Source organism: Callorhinus ursinus, unplaced genomic scaffold (assembly GCF_003265705.2).
Source record: "Callorhinus ursinus isolate GAN/ISIS: 27379988/994484 unplaced genomic scaffold, GSC_fseal_2.0 scaffold4, whole genome shotgun sequence".
Taxonomy (NCBI): Eukaryota; Metazoa; Chordata; class Mammalia; order Carnivora; family Otariidae; genus Callorhinus; species Callorhinus ursinus.
In genome coordinates this window covers 152,375,893-152,396,690 of record NW_027397066.1, presented here as the reverse complement: position 1 = coordinate 152,396,690, position 20,798 = coordinate 152,375,893, and the positions used below count along the sequence as shown (strand labels likewise).

At 38.5% G+C, this 20,798-nt stretch overlaps 1 protein-coding gene across 1 annotated transcript in view; it reads right to left on the bottom strand.

Annotated features, from left to right (window-relative positions):
- KIF13B (kinesin family member 13B) overlaps positions 1 to 20,798 on the bottom strand; it is a 197,595-nt gene that overhangs the window by 54,062 nt on the left and 122,735 nt on the right. The window contains exons 22-31 of the mRNA XM_073892528.1: positions 17,363 to 17,536; positions 14,622 to 14,779; positions 13,540 to 13,672; positions 9,327 to 9,473; positions 8,667 to 8,696; positions 7,026 to 7,125; positions 6,342 to 6,468; positions 5,525 to 5,580; positions 3,758 to 3,882; positions 2,107 to 2,283 (exon numbers count right to left, since the gene is read on the bottom strand). Coding sequence (XP_073748629.1) covers positions 2,107 to 2,283; positions 3,758 to 3,882; positions 5,525 to 5,580; positions 6,342 to 6,468; positions 7,026 to 7,125; positions 8,667 to 8,696; positions 9,327 to 9,473; positions 13,540 to 13,672; positions 14,622 to 14,779; positions 17,363 to 17,536 — 1,227 coding nt within the window. The remainder of the gene's footprint in view (positions 1 to 2,106; positions 2,284 to 3,757; positions 3,883 to 5,524; positions 5,581 to 6,341; positions 6,469 to 7,025; positions 7,126 to 8,666; positions 8,697 to 9,326; positions 9,474 to 13,539; positions 13,673 to 14,621; positions 14,780 to 17,362; positions 17,537 to 20,798) is intronic.

The following is a 20,798-nucleotide window of genomic DNA, read 5'->3' as shown; positions in this document are numbered from 1 at the left end:
TGAAGATGCTGCTAAGACTGAACATCCTGTAGAGGTTGAAGAGAGCAGGGATGAGGGCAGAATACAATTGGTGAATAAAGATAAGAAGAGAGAATTTTAAACCGACACCCAACCTTTTCCCTCATGCAAAAGGGAAGCAGGAAATATTGTGAAAACCCCCACAGAAAATAGAAAAATCAAGCCATTTGGTCTTAGAAGTACATATTTTCACAAACCTACTTAATAATAATTTCTTTCCTATTCAGTGATCTTTACTTTTTTAAAAGACTGTAGCTCTTAGAATGCAAAGAGCCCTCCTCGACTTGAGCCTTGCAATGCTGAGCCACTGCCCATTAACATCTGTCAGGGAACAGCTAAGGTTTTTTTTGTTTTGTTTTGTTTTTTTTAACAGGTGGGGTGGGGAGGTGTGGGAGCTGTTGTTACCTTACCTTCTCTTTTCTTTCTGTATGGAACTATTGAAACTGATCTGCGTATATTAGCATCATAAGGAAGTCCCTGTTCTGCCATAAAGAAGCAGTTTTTAAGATTGAAGTATCTGAAATTGGGAGGGAAACTGGCATGCCCTAAAATACTATCATGTCATTCAGTATCAATTTGATTATATCACATCATTTCAACCAGGGAAAAAAAGGTGGCAACTTCTTGTCGTTATATTAAAAAATTAAAAATGAACCCAAAAGAAAAAAAAAAAAAACACCAAAAGAAGCTTGGTGACTCCATGATGCACCCTTTCTGTTAAGGCTTCTGTGGGGCTGGTGGCTGTACCAGGTTAGTCTCAGGGCCTGGCAAGCAGAATCTCTAGCTCAGGAATGGCAAACGACTCTTCAAAATGCTCCTCAAGAGCAACTTGTCTTTTTCAATCCCTTAAAGACTTCCGAGAAAAGGGAGCCGGAGAAAAGAGTGAATGGGAGACACACCATATACGTCTATGGCTGACCCAAGGACCTGGATTTTATTGATGCTGGACTGCCAAGCTAAAGAGCTGCAATTTTAACAGCATTACCAACAGTCTTCATTTCAAAGACTGGTACCAGTGTGACATTTAGAACTAGGTGGAGGTTACATCTAGGACTGTCAACCGCGACTGTGCTCTTTTAAATGAAAAGATTTCTTTTCATCTGTCCTGGTTTTAGTCAGTGTATTGAGAAGGCCTCGAAAAGAGTGAGCACTGACAGTTCAAAGAATCCCTGGAATGAGCCTCCCAAATCCTGTGTTTGCAAAGCCAATGGCAGAAATAGTTTATGTTCTTCTTTAGAACATTCCTACTAAACCCAGTCATATGGCACGAGGTGCCTCATAATCCAGCTGCAACTGTGTGGACAGCCAGGGCCCCAGCCTCTGCGGCCCACCCTGTCACACTGCCAGTCACACTTGGCCACTTGAGGTCTGAGCCTGCCCTGCCGTCCTTCCTCACTACCTCTGCACTGAACAGCCTGTTTTCCCCCCCACCCCCCGCCCCGTCGCCTGCCAGACTCCCCCTCCATGAAGGAGCTGCCTGCACCCTGAGTTCTCCATTGCTCTGCTGGCAGTCTTCCCACACTCAGGGAGCACCTGCCTTCTATCTCAACAGAGGTGTCTCCTGTTTATTCAGCTACACAGACCAACGGACACTGGTGGCTTCAAGATGCAGACTAATTCTTACTCGTCTTGCTACCCAAAAGCTTGACCGAGTACCCTCTCCGAATATAAGAGTCCACGAATTAGCAGAGATGACTGCGGGGAGAGAAAGAAGCGCGAAGCGGAGGGTGAGTCCAAACAACAGCTAATCTGCAGAGAACTGGCACGTCTTGTGCAACCCAAACAAAAAGTCAAAAACAAACACAGAGAACTTCACTTTGACGGGGCTCCAGGGCACCCATTTGTGACTATGGAACAAGAAAGACTCATCGTAAAAACTGAACACTGTCTATGAGGAAGTCAGGACGGCAGACGCCGGGAATGCGGCAGGCATGGTTACAAGAGGGCAGCAGTCGAGTCGAAGAGGAAAGCTCGACTCTCCACAGAGCTGTGTGGACGGGAGGCCAGAGCAATCATTCCCGGCCCTGAACTCAAGTTGGACCTGTGATTAAAGTCAGTTCTTCAACAGTCAGTTCACTAATGCCTCACCTGCCGGCCATGAACATGGACACAAATTCGTTTCCGTAATACCAGCTGCATGTCAGCCGGATGGCTGAGCTGCACTGTCACCCGCACGATCAGATACACGCGCGCATCCGCTGGGGTGCCTTTACTGAGCTGAGGACAGCTGTGCACGGCAGAGTCCCAAGAGGCTTCTGCTCTCACCTGCAGAGACAGAAAGAATACGCTTTGCCTTCTCCTCCTGAACACAGAAAACGTCACAAGGAAACATCCTGGCTTGGCTGGAGTTGAACATACTGGTCATCGTTGACGATCCACTCTAACTGGCCTGAGAGACTCTGGGATATGAGGATGTGGCCTCCATCACTATAGTCTGGGAAGTACAGAGGATAACACTCCCGGCTGGCGGGCTTCTAAAATGTTTTTCTTTTGAAAAATGCTCAAACATAAAGGAGAGATGTGAATTCAGGACAAGGAACTCCTGTGTTATCTTCCATCTAGAATAATCACCGGCTGTTAATATTTTGCCACTCTTCCATTCTTTCTCACAACTCGTACACACACAAGATTATTTTTTGCTGAACCACTTTAGAGTAAGTTACAGACCTGTAATTCCACCTGCCTAAATACATTAGCAAGTATCTGCTAACAGCACGAACATCCTCTGACTTAACCATAGGACAATTATATTCAGGAAATTTAACATCAATGCAATACTATTATAATACATAGTCCATGTTCAAATCTTTCAACTGTTCCGATCCAGGATCACTAACTGCATTTAGATGTCATGCCCCATTAGTCTACTTTAACCTGGACTGGTTCTCCAGCCCTTCTTTGTCACTCATGACACTGACAGGCCCACTGTTGTACAGAACATATCATAGTTGGGTGTGTGGGCTTTTTCCCCTACTTATTAAAGCTTTGCATCTTAGGAATACAACTTAGGGATGATGTACCCTTCAAAGCATCCCATCAGCTTTCCTTGCTTAAACTACTTTCTCATTTTTCCAATATACTCAAAACTAGAAAGTAAGCCCCCACTGTACACCTATCACCTAGATTCGAAAATTATCAAGATTTTGCCACACTGCCTTCATCTATTCTTTCTTTCTCTTCTTAAAAAGCCTTTACTAAAGGGGCGCCTGGGTGGCTCAGACGGTTAAGTGTCTGCCTTCAGCTCAGGTCACGATCCCAGGGTCCTGGGATGGAGCCCCGCATCGGGCTCCCTGCTGAGCGGGGAGCCTGCTTCTCCGTCTCCCTCTGCATGCCGCGTCCCCTGCTTGTATACTCTTTCTGTCAAAAATAAATAAAATCTTAAAAAAAAAAAAAAGCCTTTACTAAAGAATTTCAAAGCAAACCCCAAACACTGTGTCGCTTTACCTGCACGTACTTCAGGAGCATTTCCCCAAAGGGACCACTGCTGACCTGAACTATGAATACTAACAGAGATCCTTTACCAGGAGGGGAAGTAAAATGGTTAATGGACGTAATGTGACTGCCCACTCCTTCTGGAAGGGGTTCTGCTCTTTCTGGAAGTCATAATGAAAGGTTTTCATTTATATTTCTTGAGAAATGTAAGCCTTAAAACGATTACACCGCTGATTGTTTCAGGAGACACATGGAGAGGTTAAAGAACTACTTTTCATCTGATTTTCCCTAGTTAGGCTTTGTTTACCTCTCCATCGTGCTGTTTTACAATCTGCAGTTCAAAGAACTCATCTTCTTCTTCCCCGGTGAGAGTAGCATCCCATCCACCAGCTTCTGGGTCATCAAGATTATCTTGGGAGCTGAAATCATCAGCTAAAAGCGAAGAAGTTCCATTAAATCAGAGATCATTTTAAAGGATAACCCCTACCAGCTAAATTTCAATGTGCTTATTATTAAAATTCTACTGCCTCAAATTTCATTTGCTTTTGCCTCTAAAATCTTGCATGACATGGAAGAGGACCAGTAAACAGTTCACAGTTCTTAGAGATGGATAGACTCTCAAGAAATTATCTTATCCAATCTCCTGCCTTTATGCCTTATTTTACACGGAAGGCAAATGAAGCCAAGATACCCAAGAGGTTACTCAAGGTCAGCCCATAAATGTTAATGATAGGATTATAACCCAAATTCCCTATCTTTTAGTGCATTGAAGAAATGAGAAGCGAGAGGGATTCCAATTATCTGATAGTTAAGTTCAACAAAAGGATCAATTGGCTACATGAGCCAGAAACTTGGCGGGTTGTCCCTTGGCCCTTTAGTTATTTAGTTCTAAGTCTGGTCCTCCCAACCCCCTATCCATCTTAAGCTTGTGAGTAGGCATCAAAAGTATCTCTCTAGTATGTGGGCTTGTGTGGATCAAGAATAGGCATCAGGCTGCACAAGTTCTTGATTATGTCTTGGGATGTCCGTACAAACAGGTCTTCTATAAGCTTATTCTTTTTCACTCTTACCCTCCTACACACATGTACAGGCATACTCACACACAGCACCTCACCTGTCTAGGAACCTAACATAAGGATAGGCCTAAGTAAGCCTCAGCCTCCAAGGCACCAGAGAACAACAAGGTAGGATAGAGAGCTATGGCAAAACCCTGAAACCCTCTCGGATGGACAGACAGTAGAAGTGGCTAAGTATTATTTGCTTAACTCCGTGTGCACATAATAACTTTCCATATGTATAAATAAGCTAAGTAGTACAAGATGCTAAATACCTCAGATTGTATAACTCACTTTCAGCTGGGTGGAAGAAAACCACGGAGAACACCCAAACTTGCATATTTAGGATAGTTAATGGTAATATACAGCTTTTCTGCAGATGTTTTAGGAATTTAACTGCTGACTTTTATTACCTTATTTTTAGCTGTTTAATCTACCTTTTCATTTTTATTTTCCTTCCTTGGACAGAGTAAATGTAAAATGTAGCCACATCCAAAATATTTTACATGAAGGAGAAAAAATTCAGAAAAAATGGACAGTTTCTCATAAATAAGCAATGCAGGAATGAAGAGCATAAGCACTCAGATAAAAAGTGAGAAATTTATTAGATAATGCTAAGAAAACACCAGATAAAAGAAAGCATGCTACATAAGCATCACTAGTTATTAGTCCTTTCCAGAGAGAAGTCAAATTTTCCTAAGAATTAAAGAAGACAATACTTGAAGTGCAGGAAAACACCTGCTACTACATCCAAACATGATGAGGAGAACAAAGCACACACACAGAAGTTATGGATTACAGAATAAAATGTGAGAACGCACCGGGATGAAACAGAACCTACTACTGACAAAAATATTATTCTTAGAGAAAATTCATTCTTTGTCAAGTGTCCCTCAGCATACATTAACCCTAACCTTAGGCTTACAGAATTGCCTAACTGCAAACTTTGTTACAATCTAAGTGTTACTCAGACACTAATTTGTCAGAGGTAAGCCTTCAGAAAGCACCTCCTAACTTACCATTTAAGTCAAGGAATATAACAGGAATGTGTGTTTCCATCCCAGGAACTGGGGTCCTAAAACATAATGAACAAATAGCATCTCAAATAAAGCAGACTTTCTCAGCAGCATGTACTTCGAGACACAGTGTTAATCCACACTGAGAAGTATTACAGGTCAAGCCAATAATAATTGTGGGTATTGTGTTTTTGTTACAATTTCACATCAGAGATGCCCCCAAAGACTTACCTGTAACTGCTGCTTCTTTTCATTGGTACTCTCATGTATAATTATTGTATGTTCTGATACTTGAATTCAGTCTTATAAGATATATCTCCCTGTTTATGATTGAAGCTTCCTTGTTTCAAGTTACTTTCTTAAAAAATTATATACCTAAGGGCCCCATATAGCTTAATTTACTATTTTTAATTTCTATAAAGTGGCACAGAACATTTGCTGACAGTACAATTTAAGCCAGCACAAAACCAAAAACTCCTGGAGATGCAATTTTATTATGACTGAATGGTCTTTTAAGGGAATGACCCAAGTAATTAACATATTAACTTTTTTTTTTAATGCTAAGTGCAGTGGTATTAAATATTGATTTAGATTCTCAGAATTCTTAATTACTTGGGCCAATAACAATATTATTTAATAAAACACAGTTTTAGGCCATAGTTATTCCAACTCATGAAAATAATTTAACACTTCCTCTAATTCAAACATTTTTCCCCTATGCTGAGTATTCCATTAATTGGAACAGAGGCACAATTCATAGAGAGGGTAGGAGGCTCAGTGAGCATCTGGAACGTCTGAAGACACGTGGCAGCATTCATACCATTCAGCTGGGGCCCCTGGAATACCACTGCCAGCGGAGGGGACCATTACTGCATTCCGCTCCTCAGTCAGAGTCAGCCTCATCTCTAGAAGTTGAGCTTCACGGTCGGCATCATCCTCTGTTTTATCTAGGGCATCAGGAATGAGGATCAAATACAGATTTCTCACTTGATTTACACTTTTGTCCTGCGTATCGATGGGATTTGCCTGTATTTCAGGTACTGGTTGATGAGGGTTCACAGAAAACTTATTACTTCCCTAATTGTGATTAAAAAAAAAATGAACTATAAGCTAAAGAGGTTGGTGTACTCTTACAGAAAGGCCATCTTTGGTTCATGGAAGGCCGACATGGACCAGCACATGAATAATTTCTTCCAGAGTTAGAGGATTCAAGTACTTTTGGATAAGAAACCAAGAACGTTATCACCCTCCTTAATTTATTTTTGAAGGACAATGTTTACATAGTATTTTCTCTCTGTTGGGGATGGCGGGAGACCTATAGAAAGACATCATTACAGTTAAATAAATGTTACTCTGAAAGGATATGACACGAATAAGTAACATTCCTATGCTCTTGCCACCCCCATTATTGATGTATTCATCTACTTCTAATTTATGGCTGCAAATGGAAATTAATTATGCACAGATTTGGGGGGGAAGGAAATATTCAACTTGCTTTTCCTACCATGTTTACTGACAAGCTTCTGCAGTTGTTGATCTAAGTACTCCTGACGTTTTGTTAATGCATTTAGCCATTTTCTACGTAGTCTCTCTAAATCCCGATCCTGGAAGAAAACAAGGGAAATTATGGCAAATATAACATGAAGACAAGATATTTGAAACCAATGCTCCAACTATCTTACTCTAAGGCTTCAAAAATGTAAAGTATTATGTATCAAATCTCTCTATTACCACTACTAGTTGACTCCAATCATTATTCAGAACAGAAAGTTCCAGAAATCAAAGCACTGCTGTTCTGGAACAAGATAGCTTCTGAAAGAGCATTCTCTGATATCTAGAACCAGTTTTATTTCTACTGGTTCAAGGGGCAGAACTCCAAGTAACTAAGATCTACAATGTCCCTCTGCTAGATAAAAATCACAAATACCTGGGCACCTGGCTGGCTGTCAGAAGAACATGCATCTCTTGATCTCGGGGTCATGAGTTTGAGCCCCACACTGAATGTAGATATTACCAAAAATGAATGAATGAATGAATAAGTAAGTAAACTTAAAAAAACTCACAAATACCACTCAATAATCTTCAATTCTATATTCCTGGGAACCATCATAAGAATTCCTCAAATTTCGTGTTTCAGCCTTCAACGAATGTTTCACTAGTCTCTATAAACAACATGTAAATGCTTCTCTCCCTTGTTTCTTGTGGGGGGAATTTTGGAGAGGAGAGGGGGGCTTTATCAGACTAAGAACTCTACCAGTCAACCCTCGACTGTACACCAATCTTGCCTCATTTCCTTTCATAATAAAGTTAACAAGACTGGGTAGATCAGTGGAATGCTGAGCATACAGTGTGTATCTGGATTTCACTAAGGCACTTAACCAAATAGCTCATGGCATTCTTGTAGACAAGATGGAGAAATGTGCAATGAACCTACTTGAATGAAATCATAAATGACTGAAATATCACATCCAAAGAACAGTGATTAATGGAATAATATCAGCTTAAAAGAAGTCTCTATTGTTGTGCCATAGGGCTCTGTATTTAACCCTATCTGATCCAATATTTTTATCAGTCACTTATAGGAAGGCAGACATTTTTATCAAATTAGAATGATGCAAAACCAGGAGCGTGACTACACTGGATGACATAATCAGGATCCAAAGAGCTCTGACAGTCCTAAACAATGACTAGCAAGACTAACAAGATAGAACTTGACAGACGTAAACAAAATCTTGCAGGAGATTAGGAAGAGGGGAGGCGGGCAAAAACCAAACCTGTGTGACCTGGTTTGGAAAATGGAAAATAACTAAGCAGTGTGGCCTGACTGAGGCTCAGTATGAAACAGCTCTTACAGGGAAAAGGGTGGCTGACTCCACTCAAGGGGAGAAAGAGTGCAAGGAAAAGGATCTGGAGAAATGGATTTGTAGGGAAATTGGATGGGGAGCTCCAGGTTTGGAAAAAGATAATAATCACAAATGATTTCCTACACTGAAGTCTACGAAACTCTGTTTCAATTTGAGAAAAAGCAGCATTTGATTCAAAATTAATTGTGTAGTTATTAAGTAACAGTATGACAAGACTCAGGAATGTGTGATTCAGCACTGGAATCAAGCTCATTTGAGGAGGCAAACAGGTGCTTCCTTACCTGGTAGCTGTCCATGTCCTCCTCTTCCTCCTAAAAGAAAAAATGTATTATGCATAACTAAAACAATCATTTTTCCAAGAATCAGGCTACACTCAACAACCAGAATCTTTTCCCATACTTGATGTTTTCTAAATAAATATAATATTTTATCTCCCACCTATGCTCCCACTCTCGGTTTTATAGTTTTCAGGAAGTTGGAGTCAAACCTTAAGCTTCTCATAGCAAAGTGAAGAACACTCATTTGACCTTTTCAGGAACCAGTACAATACTCTCCCTGCTGGGTTTATAGTCCCACTCCCCAGGAGAAATCAAACACCTGCTGGCAAACAGTCTTTACAAGCCAGTAGGGGGTTTCTGCAGAGGGGGTGGGTGGTGGGGGAAGTTAATCACTAGTAAGCAACTGAGGAATTTCTAGAGACTGTGATGTCTTAACCCTCAGTTTGCCATGTACCAGGGTAAGACCAACAGTCTGCTACAGTGATTCCATGCAAATGCAATACAGTTAAAAAAAAGGAAAAAAGAAAAAAAGACATCAAACAAAAATGAAAGAAAAAAAACTGAAAGAATTGTTCATGGAAGGCAGCTTTCTGGCAGGTTCCAAAAGACTCTCTTAATCTCCTTGGGTCTTTCAACAAGAACATAACCGGCACAGAAACTTACATGAAAGGTCTCATGAGTCTTGGGGGATCTGAGCGTTTTAACTTTTACACATCCAATGCCAACAGACAATATACATTCTTCCATCAGTGGTAAAGTCCCAGATTCCTGCACAGACTTCACTTCCACTTGGACTCGCCGGGACTGTCCCTGTATCACAGACAATTTTTCTTAAAATCAGTTTAATTTCTAAAATTTTGGTTTAGAGAGACCCCTACAGGCTGATGTTGAGAAAGTGTTTAACTTTGGAGACATTGTCTCACCATATCTTAAAAGTTAAGCAGTCAACTACAAATTGAAAAACTGATCAGGAAAAATAATTTACCTTTTCAGCAAGTAGAAAGACATGGAACATATATGGCTTGCATATTTTTTCAACAAAAAGAAACATTAAGAGAAAACATTCTAACAAAGGAAATGCAAAAAAGCAAGGGACAATAAAAACTGTTCAACTCACTTATAATCAAATCAATACAAATTAAAATAAGCACAATACACCTTTATTTTCACTTACTAAACTAGTGATTATCTTTTAAGAAGGCAATTTCTAATACTGCCCAAAGTTTATGAATCAGGCAATTACATACATTGTTGGCGGGAATATAAGTAAAGCTTTCTGCAAGGCAATTTGCCTTAAAAATATAAGTATCCCTTGACCCAGCAATTCAACTTTCTAGGAATCTGTTCTCAGTAAATAATCATATATGTGTATAAGGAATCTTAAAGCAGTGGTAAGAATAACAAAAAACTAGACACAAATAAATGCATAATATTAACAATTGTTCAAACTGTAGTGTATATAATAAAATATCACATAGTCATTAAAATATTGCTGTAGAAAAACATAGGTGATATATTAAGTTACAGAGTATGGTTGGGGCACCTGGATGGCTCAGTCAGTTAAGCATCTGACTCTTGATTTCGCCTCAGGTCATGATCTCTTGGTCATGATATCGCGTCCTGAGTTGGGCTCTGCATCGGGCGTGGAGCCTGCTTAAGATTCTTTCTCCCCCTCTTCCTCTGCCCCTCCCCCCTGCTCTCCCTCTCTCTCTCTCAAGAAAGAGTTTGGTAACCAGACTTTAAAAAAAAAAAGAGCAGATTACCAAACCCAATATATATATAAGTATGATCTACTTTTAAAAATAAGCAGAGTCAGAAATAAGAATAATGACCACTATCCTGGATTCTCTGCTCTAATCCCAAATAATTTAAAACCATGCTGCAAAATGAAGAATGAACAGAGAGAAGTTGTTCCTTCTCATACACATTTTCATAATAAATACTATGTGACCCTGTATGTTTACAATGAAGTAGATTCCCCATATGCCCTAATTACTGACTTCAAAGTCGGTGTATAAATTTCAGGGATGTAAAACAGAATTTGAACCACGGAATCTGAATGTACAATTTCAAGTCAGTTACTCTTCCCCTCTTCCATCAGATCTTAATTCCCAAGAGCTCTGAGTTATCAGGGAAATCAATTTAGGCAATGATTAATCAGAAGGCTAGATCTGAAGAGATGGGTTACAGATGTCTTTTGATTTAATATTTCCCAAGGACTATGCATCAGATATCTTGTGGAAAGAGTAGCTCAGAAAACATTTTAATTGTCTAAAATAATTCGGTCATTTCAATTAGCTACATTTTGTTTGTTTACTTTGCCTGAAACAGAAAGTAACCTACGCCTTGTATGCCCAAACTGGGAGGGTGAAGCAGTGGCACCGTGGGGGGTTCAGGTAGCACAGGGAAGAAGAGGAGGGAAAGATCCGGAACAGCCTACTTGCCGCACAGAAAAGCTTTAAACAGTATACTTAAATTCACAGATTGAACTTCCTGTAACTGCTAATATTTGAGCATTTTTTAACTACAAAACCGGCAATTTCATATGGTGAACCTAATCAGTTCTCCTCTGCCGTTTTCCTGCTCAAGAAAAGTAGGTTCAATTTTTGAAATATTTTCATTCAAATGAGCCTACCGTCCAAATCCCCCTATGAACAGGCTCCATGCTCCTATAACCTCCTCTGTCACTGCTCTCCAGGTCTTCCTACATGTTACTTTCTCCCCAAATTTACCTAATTCCAACCACTGTATCTTTATTCTTGCTGTTTATGTATGAAAGAAGCCTTTGCACTATTGTTTCAGCATCCAGGTCAAGATCCACACCCTTCAAAAAAGCATTTCCTGATGAACTCAACTCATCTTTGAACACTTTTAGTAAAGGCTGTCAGGAATATGAGAAATACTTATATATTCTATTTATACTAAACCACAGAAAATTATCTGGTCTTGCCTTCCAGGCAACGAATTTCTGAGGCACCCAAAGAAGATACATATATATATATATAGCTTTAACAGATGTTCAGAAAAAGATGTTCTTCACACCCTTAAGAATCCTATTTTATGTATATATCTGATGCTATAGTTTAAACTACTTTCTTTTTCCTTTTAGTTCTTTGCCCATTAATGAATGAATTTGCTAAAATTCATTTGCTGGGGGTCAGAGAACAAAAATGCTTATCACCTTCCCCTTCTAAAACATTCAGAAACTTAAATATTGAAGGAAACTCTTTTTCCTTTAACCTTTTCCCATATTCTGCTATGAATGATTTCAACATTGGCTATTCTAATATTTTATCATTGTTCTAAAGCATAGAAACTATCATGGGATACAATATTCTACTAAATGTTGAATTAATGTAAAGTATAGTAAAAAAGAGTATTTGCAAATCTTCTATGTAAATTCTATTAAGATATTTTCTCTTTAGCTGGCAGCACAGACACTTTACAGATTATAATCCGCCTGGGGTTAAGTGACAATTCCCACATATTTCTCTGCTGTATTGATTTCTGGCAGGCGTTCATATCTACTCAGCTGCATTTATTTAATACCTCCTGTAGTATCATAGAAAGATATTTGGTCTTTGTCCTCAGGTCCTGGCAGAGAGCTCCTACAACTCTCAGAACTTCCTGAGTGATAATGATTATAGGTGCATCTTTTAATGACACAACTTTAAGTCTGGTGATTCTTGGTAGGCCCCCAGATAGCTTCAGGAAGGGGGCTGGTAGCCAAAAAAAAACCAAGCCTTGATTAGAAGTTTGGAACTGTCAGCCCCACCCCAAAACCTCTGTACAGAGCAGAGAAGGGATAGAGATCAAGTTAATCACCCACGGCCAAAGCTTTCATCAGTTATGCCTACATAATGAACATCCATAAAAGCCTCCAAACAATGAGTTTCAGTGAGCTTCCTGGTTGGGGGACAAATCAAGGTGGTGGGAGGGTGGCTGGCACACCCAGAGAGGACATGGACGCTCCTTATCCCTCCTCCCATACTTTATCCCATGCCTCTCCTCCACCAGGTTATTCCTGAGTTGCAACCTTTACTTAAGAAGACTGGAAACAGAAAGTAAAGGGGAGGAGAGTTGGGTGAACCCCCAACTTTGTAGCCATGCTGGATAGAACTAAGGACCCGATACTGGCAATTGGCATCTGCAATGAGGGCAATCTTGTGCTTGCTTAAGTCTGAGCTCTTAAACCTGTGGCATCTGACACTAATTTCGAGTGGTTAGGTCAAAACCGAATTGCATTGTGGGACACCGGCTGGTGCCTGCAGAGAATCAGAGAATTGGTTGGTGTCAGGAGGAAAAGAACCCTTTCACCTCCCAAGTACCAAACACTGTGCTTCATATACAGTACCTCTAAACCTCACACTAGTCCTACAAAGTTGTTGTTATCATCACATCTCCAATTTATACCTAAGGAAAGGTTCTGAGAAGTTACCAAACTTGCTCACAGATTTAGGGCTAGGCCGTGGGAGACCAGAACTGAACCCTAGCATGTTACTAGCCTGTGAAGTGCTTATTCTTTCTGCCATGTCACACTGCTTCTCCTTGTCTTTAGAAATATTCTAATGCTGCTTCATATGTTTCTATTGTTTCCTGCAATTCAATTCTAAGTCATTCTTGAAAGCTTCTCTTTTTGCTTACTTAAACCTAAGAAAAGCTGGTTTTAAAATATTATAATTAGCAATATTTTTTAAAATCAAAGAAAATAGACATGAAATAGGAGACAATTTAAATACAAAGAATGGACTTGGCCAGTCTAGATTTCATTATCACCGATCTAACATTTCTGCTAATAGGAATCCAGTATTAAGCTTTACAGTGCCAAAGAATTTAATGTTAACACTCAGAATGATAACTTTCACAATTTTCTTACCTGCCGGAGTTGAAAGATTCCTCCTGCTGGCACATCCTTTGCAGAAATTACTTCTACAGGGCAGTATTCACCATTCTCATTCTGTTCCAAGATTTGGACCCAGAATTCTACTTTTCTGGTAACTTCACTCCATCTAGGAAATAGTTGAAGTTCTTGGAAAATCATACATTTCTATTTCAATACAGGCAGCTTAGGATCCTTCACATGAAAACTAACAATGATAATGACCTCCAAATCGAATAATTCAGTAGAATGACCTATAGTTCAGTGAGTAATACACAAATATATACTAGCAAATATAATTAAACCAAAATTAAACAAATTTAACATCAGAATTAGAAATGGCTCCTTCATTTCATTCAAAAAGGTATGATAATTTCAAATCTATTTCAAAGTGGCTATTCAAAAATCTAAATATGGTAATCAGAAGTCCAGAAGCAAGTACAATGATTATCTTTACATAGATAAAGGTAGTGATATATATGCTTGATTTAGTAACCTGACAAGAGTCTTTGCTCGGATTAATAACAGAATCAAGAAAAAAACTCAATTCTAGTTAAGGATTTGCTAAAACATTCTAAATGCAAAACAAGAAAAAAGAAAATCTGGTTCTCTTCTATAATAAGATGGAAAGCATGAATACACACTCTTTCGGTCATTCCCTTTTAACTCTTCTTTTTAAAATCGTGGTACAAATAAGCCTGCCTCCTTTCATGACTGATGGCATTTCAAAAGAACTTTGCACTAAAGACAAAATAAGTAAAACCTGAATTCTAGAGTATATATTGATCCATTTTCCCTAGAGTTGATTAATTAGAATTCAGAATGATAAGCAACTATTCTCCAAAAATTCATTCACTTTTTATTCTTAACTAACTATACATTTAACATCTCTTCCATCACTCTTCAAAATTCATTCCTGTAAGGAAGTTTAAATGTGCTATAAATACCCTGGAAACAATTGCATCTATCCCTGGGATACTGGTAATGCTCAGGAAAGGGCTACCTTTACAAATGGCAGTATTACTCTCTAGCAATTCTTTAAAATTATAAATGGAATCAGAAGGATATCTAAAATTCACCTGTCCCGAAGACTACGTGTTTTTGCTTGGATTATCCCCAAATCCCACAGGGCTGGGTTTTTCCGAGGATCGTTCATCTTATGGCCATATACTTCAATTGCCAAAGCCCCTTCTGAAAGATGCTCAATGAAGTCTTCAGTAATATTAACAGAAAACTCCTGAAAGAAAGTAATTACAGGGGCGCCTGGGTGGCTCAGATGGTTAAGCGTCTGCCTTCGGCTCAGGTCATGATCCCGGGGTCCTGGGATCAAGTCCCGCATCGGGCTCCCTGCTCCTTGGGAGCCTGCTTCTCCCTCTGCTTCTCTCTCTCTCTCCCCCTCTGTCTCTCCCTCTGTCTCTCATGAATAAATAAATAAAATCTTTAAAAAAAAAAAAAAGAAAAGAATTACAGAAGAGGAAGTATTTTCTGGTAACCTTATGATTACTTATACCTACCATCATACACCTACTTCTTAGAGAAAAGAAATGAAAAAAAAATGTTTTAGTTATAGAACAGAACTGTCATCTAACATGCATAATGAATGCTCAGATGGTCTAAAGGTTCTTGACTTTAAATATAATTACAAATCTGATTTTTAAAAATACTTTTCAGGGCGCCTGGGTGGCTCAGTCGTTAAGCGTCTGCCTTCAGCTCAGGTCATGATCCCAGGGTCCTGGGATCGAGTCCCACATCAGGCTCCCTGCTCAGCAGGAGACCTGCTTCTCCCTCTCCCACTCCCCCTGCTTGTGTTCCTGCTCTCGCTGTGTCTCTCTCTGTCAAATAAATAAATAAAATCTTTAAAAAAAAATACTTTTCAGCTGTGAATTGTGCAAGACTGTTGAATCACAGATCTGTACCTCTGAAACAAATAATACATTATATGTTAAAAAAAAAAAAAGAAGAAGATAACAGGAGGGGAAGAATTAAGGGGGCGGAAATCGGAGGGGGAGACGAACCATGAGAGATGATGGACTCTGAAAAACAAACTGAGGGTTCTAGAGGGGAGGGGGGGTGGGAGGATGGGTTAGCCTGGTGATGGGTATTAAAGAGGGCACGTTCTGCATGGAGCACTGGGTGTTATGCACAAACAATGAATCATGGAACACTACATCAAAAACTAATGATGTGATGTATGGTGATTAACATAACATAATAATAAAATAAATAACAAAATAAAATAAATAAAAATACTTTTCACCTTGAAAATCTATTGTGAAAGACCAGCATTGTATTCTGTTTTGTTAGCAATATTTGGGAAGCTATTTTTAAAGTATTAATAATTATATCAATAATTCCAACAATGAGCTACGATGTCTTGATATAAAAGTTATTAGATGTAGTAAGGTAGCAGTGTGTTAGAATAACAATTTTTCCTAGCTTTTAGGAAGCTAATTATCTCCAATAATAGGAGAATAAGGAAATAAATAATGATCATCAGTGCAAAAAAAATCTAATTTTAAAAAATCCTCCCAATCTGTCCATCTTTACAAGATATATATGACAGAATTTTACAGTAATTATTAAGCTCTAAAACAGTTTATTGAAAAAAGTCATAGAATCTACACTCTCTCTCTCTCTCGATCTTTAACACACTAAATGTATTTCTATGTTTTAAATAGATTAGAAAGAGACCTCTCTCTTGAAAAAAATGAGATGGATTAACTGTGGTACAGTAAAAAAAAAAAAAAAAGAATCTGGAGTCTGACTATACTGGCTCTTCTAATTACTAGCCGTGGGTAAACTGATCCCTCTGAACTGGCTGCTGAAACAAAAAAATACTATCATCAAATACAACTGTGATAAAGATCAAATGAAAGAATAACATAAAGTGCTTAGCAGAGCATTAGGTGTTCAATAAAGTTCATTTTGTCTCTTTTCTATTTTCACTTTCTCTAAAACACCAGTTTCTTAAACTTTTCAGATGACAATTTCTCCAGTAATCTAATACAAAACATGGGTTCCTTTGAGAAAGGTATATATAGTTGACCTTTGAACAATGTGGGGCTAACAGGCACCAAACCCCCATGCAGTCAAAAACTCACATATTACTTTCGACTCCCCCAAAACTTAACTCCTAATAGCCTACTGTTGACCAGAAAGCCTTCCCAATACCATCAGCAGTTAACACATATTTTGTAAGTTACGCATATTAAATACTGTATTCTTACAATAAAGTAAGCTCGGGAAAAGAAAATGTTATTAAGAAAACCAAAAGGGGGGTGCCGAGGTGGCTCAGTAGGTTAAGCACCCGAACCTTGATTTTGGCTCAGGTCATGATCTCAGCGTCTTGAGACTGAGCCCCACGTCAGGCTCCGCACTCCGCATGGGGCCTTCTTGATTCTCTCTCCCTCTTTCTCTGTCCCTCCCCTCCCCCAAAATTAATTAAAAAGTAAGAAAAATAAAAAAAAAAAGAAAACCAAAAGGAAAAGAGAATACACTTACAACCTACGTTGTGCAAGGGTCAGCTGTATATATATTCACACAAAAGTAAATTTTGATTGTGGGGGAGGAGTTAAATTCACTGACACTTTAGTGTTTTTTCCCTCAGCTTTACTGAGATATAACTGACATATGACACTGTGCTAACTTAAGGTGTATGATGTACTGATGACATTTCGGTTTCTGACTCCAACCACACTCTGAGAAACTCTGATTCAAGATACATATTGATACCAAATTATTCAACAAAATAATGCTCATTTTACAGTTTTGTTTTTACCTAAGTAATCAAATGCTGACCAAGTCTGGAAAAGAAACTTACACTGCAATGATCGAAGACAACCATGCACTGAGGTTCCTTGCTGACTGGAGAGGAGGAGGAGGTATCAACTTCGGGTGCAACAATTACTGGCTCCTGCTGATCCCAGAAGTTGTATTTGCAGAACACAAAGTGGGACAGATGCTGTGGCAACCCAGTGGCCTGGAGTATTTTAACCTGAAGGAAAAGGAAGCCTCTGTTTTTAACTCAGAAAAGGTGCAACAAGTGCCTTGAGTGGGATGTGGGTCCCAGTCTTGACTGTGTCACTACTGGTCCTTCTTGATCAAATCCCCGTCACTCTGGGGCTGTATTTCTTCATCTGTGAAATGGTGACAACTGTCATTTAGTGAGAGGTTGGCACGGGGCAACAACGACCTTGACTATAAACTTCGATAACGACCTTGACTATAAACTTGGATGTTTTCAAGCATGTACAACCAATTCTAGTTTCTTGTAACATCATCATCATCATCATCATATTATAATACTAATAATCAACTCAGAAAAAGAAAGTTCTCAACCATCAACACCATTCAATGATATGAATTTGGCTAACTATGGATATGTCCCAAGAACATAAGATTGTTAAGAATGATGAATGGAGAATGAAATCAGCATATGTGCCAATAAGGAATATTCAGGAAAGAGCAAAAAACATTTATTTGATATTTTGAAGGATAAAAAAGAACAAGGTTCTTGAGTAGAAAGTTATATGCTATTAGAGGATGTTTTGGAAAATTTTAAAGGCATCAGGAATGTATGCTTTGAAGATCTGGAGAGATAAAGGGAGGAGATTAAAGATGGTGAATGTTGACCATCTCTGTACCAACTCTTACTGAGTGCCTTCTCCACGCAGATTTAGGGGAGATGAATCAAAGGAAATGTGCCCTGGACTGCAGGAGTGTAAGGTTTTGTGATAACAACATACAATTAGAAATATATGTCTAATCAGACTCAAATGCGCCAGGAATAAATGCCCATAATGGATTTTAAAGCAGTCCAAAAATTCTAAATATTTCTTTTGGCAGTCAATGTCAGGTTGATTTTTAAGCTGCAATTTTTGTGGTAAGTTGTGACATTCCAAAACTCTTCCAACTATGAAGGAAACTAAATTCTAAAATTAATTAAACAAAACTAAATTCTGATTTTATAATTGATTACAGGCTGACTTTCATATGATTGAGCATTGGTCATTTATTATGTTCTTCTCTGGTCACTTCCTGTATGTTGCATGATACGCTGTGCCTCCAGTAAATAAATTCAACAAAAGTAAACTTGAATATGTGACCAAAGTTGATATAGTTCAGCAACCACAAATACAATCGTCTTAACATTTCAGGAAGCATTAATAATAACACAGAATATCAGGCAAAGCAGATGACTATTTTTCCCATACCAGGTACACATAATGGGTAAGCAGTGGTTGAGAACTCCTATTTTTATTCATTTTTCCCAACAATGGCAACAAGAGTTTGAAACATTTAGACAGCAATTCCCCAACAGGATACAAAAAGACAGTCAATCTGTCCAAACCTAACAGAGCAATCAGTGTTCAGCAATTAATTTTTTGCTCATTTTAAAAACCATCACTTTTTCATTAAGTGTTTAAAATTTTTTATTATATTCTTTAAGGTGAGACAATGTAATATTTGGGAAGATTACAAGATTTCTGTAGAAAAGAGATCTAAATAAAACTCTCTGCCACATAGCAGCTTCTGTTTTTGAGCAGATTAAATTCTTAGTTTTCTTAGGCTGAGATTTCTTCTATGTAAAACAGGATAGCTAATGATACTGGCATGAGGACTGACTATAACAATGGAATGAAATGAATGAAAACACATCCAAGCATTGAGTGGACAGATGTTGGAAACATACTTCTCTGTGATTAAATTCCACTGGAAAGCCAATATTTTTTTCTTAGAAATCAATCTCAATTTTAAGGTTGAAATAAATTATAAGATTTCATATGCTGACCTATATCCTAAAGGCAACTTAGAATGAAGAATATCAGAAATGAGGAATACCCTGATATCCAGAACATAGTTTTTGTTTGTTTTTTGTTTTTTAAGTTTCTGCAAACAGAAATCAAAATCACCACAAGGTGTCAGAATACCACAGACTTTGACTTGCCACTGTTCAATATAAAGCCCAGGACTGTCACAAGACATGCTGTTTGGGGTTTTAAAATATACTCATTTAATTTAATGTAATTTAAAATATCAGTATGTTAATACGTGCATACTTATGTTCATCACAGAAAAATAAAACCAGACTGCTTTTATAAGCTGGTGGTACTTATCACTTATTATTGTTAAGTGTCCCAAACTGATTTCATTTTTTCCACCAATATTTTGTTTACATTCATACAGTCTGTCTTTCTCCTTTTACATAAAAGACTATTACATGCTTAGAATACGGTCTCTAAAAACCACTTCCCACTGAAACGAGCCAGGTTCCTTGGAGAAATGGTTGATTCCGGGTCTGGGATAAGAAAGGTCCAGGATGGGACTAGAATATTCCTCATACCAGAAAGCAAGAAGGCTATCACAGTCTATGACAGTTAGGGTTGTGTCAAAAGGACTCCAGAGAGGAGACCACAGGCCAAAGATGGGATCATGTGAACTTTGATATAGGTAATAAATACACGGACTGAAACACATCAAGGGTGCCTGGGTGGCTCAGATGGTTAAGCGTCTGCCTTTGGCTCAGGTCATGATCCCAGGGTCCGGAGATCGAGTCCACATCGGGCTCCCTGCTCATTGGGGAGCCTGCTTCTCCCTCTGCCTCTCTCTCTCTCTCTCTCTGTCTCTTAGGAATAAATAAATAAAATCTTAAAAAAAAAAAAAACACATCAAATACACTTACACTGAAGAGTTCATAAAATTTGGACTAAAAACAAAATCTCACTGGTTACTTTTGTATATTAGTAGGAAAACCAATTAATTATTTTCAAAATGAGGTTTTTTTAAAAGGAGAAAAGAACGGAGCATTTACCCCGCCTTTCCTATACAAAACTGTATCTCTGAGGAGCAAATACTTGATGTAATAGGACGATTCTTTCTAGCAAAGAATTCTAGCTAATAAATGACGGTTGACAGGATTATAGTATCATTCTTTTCTAACTCCTCATGAAATATCTAGGTATAATCAGCAAAAATTGTTAACATCCCCAAAAGAACACCAGATATAATGTGCCTTCTGACGGAAGAACACACCATCACCTATAAAATGTCCTTGCTACCCCCTTTCCCTTATATCACCTTCATATCTACCAATTTACAGCAAATGCAGCTTAACACATTAAATAATACCAATCAGCAAAATCAAGATTATGAGAAAATACAACCACCCAGTTTCTATGATAAATAAACTATAGGGTAAGAGAGAAACATAATGAGAGAAGAAGAAGCAAGCAAGCATAAGTGCCCGCGCCTAAAGA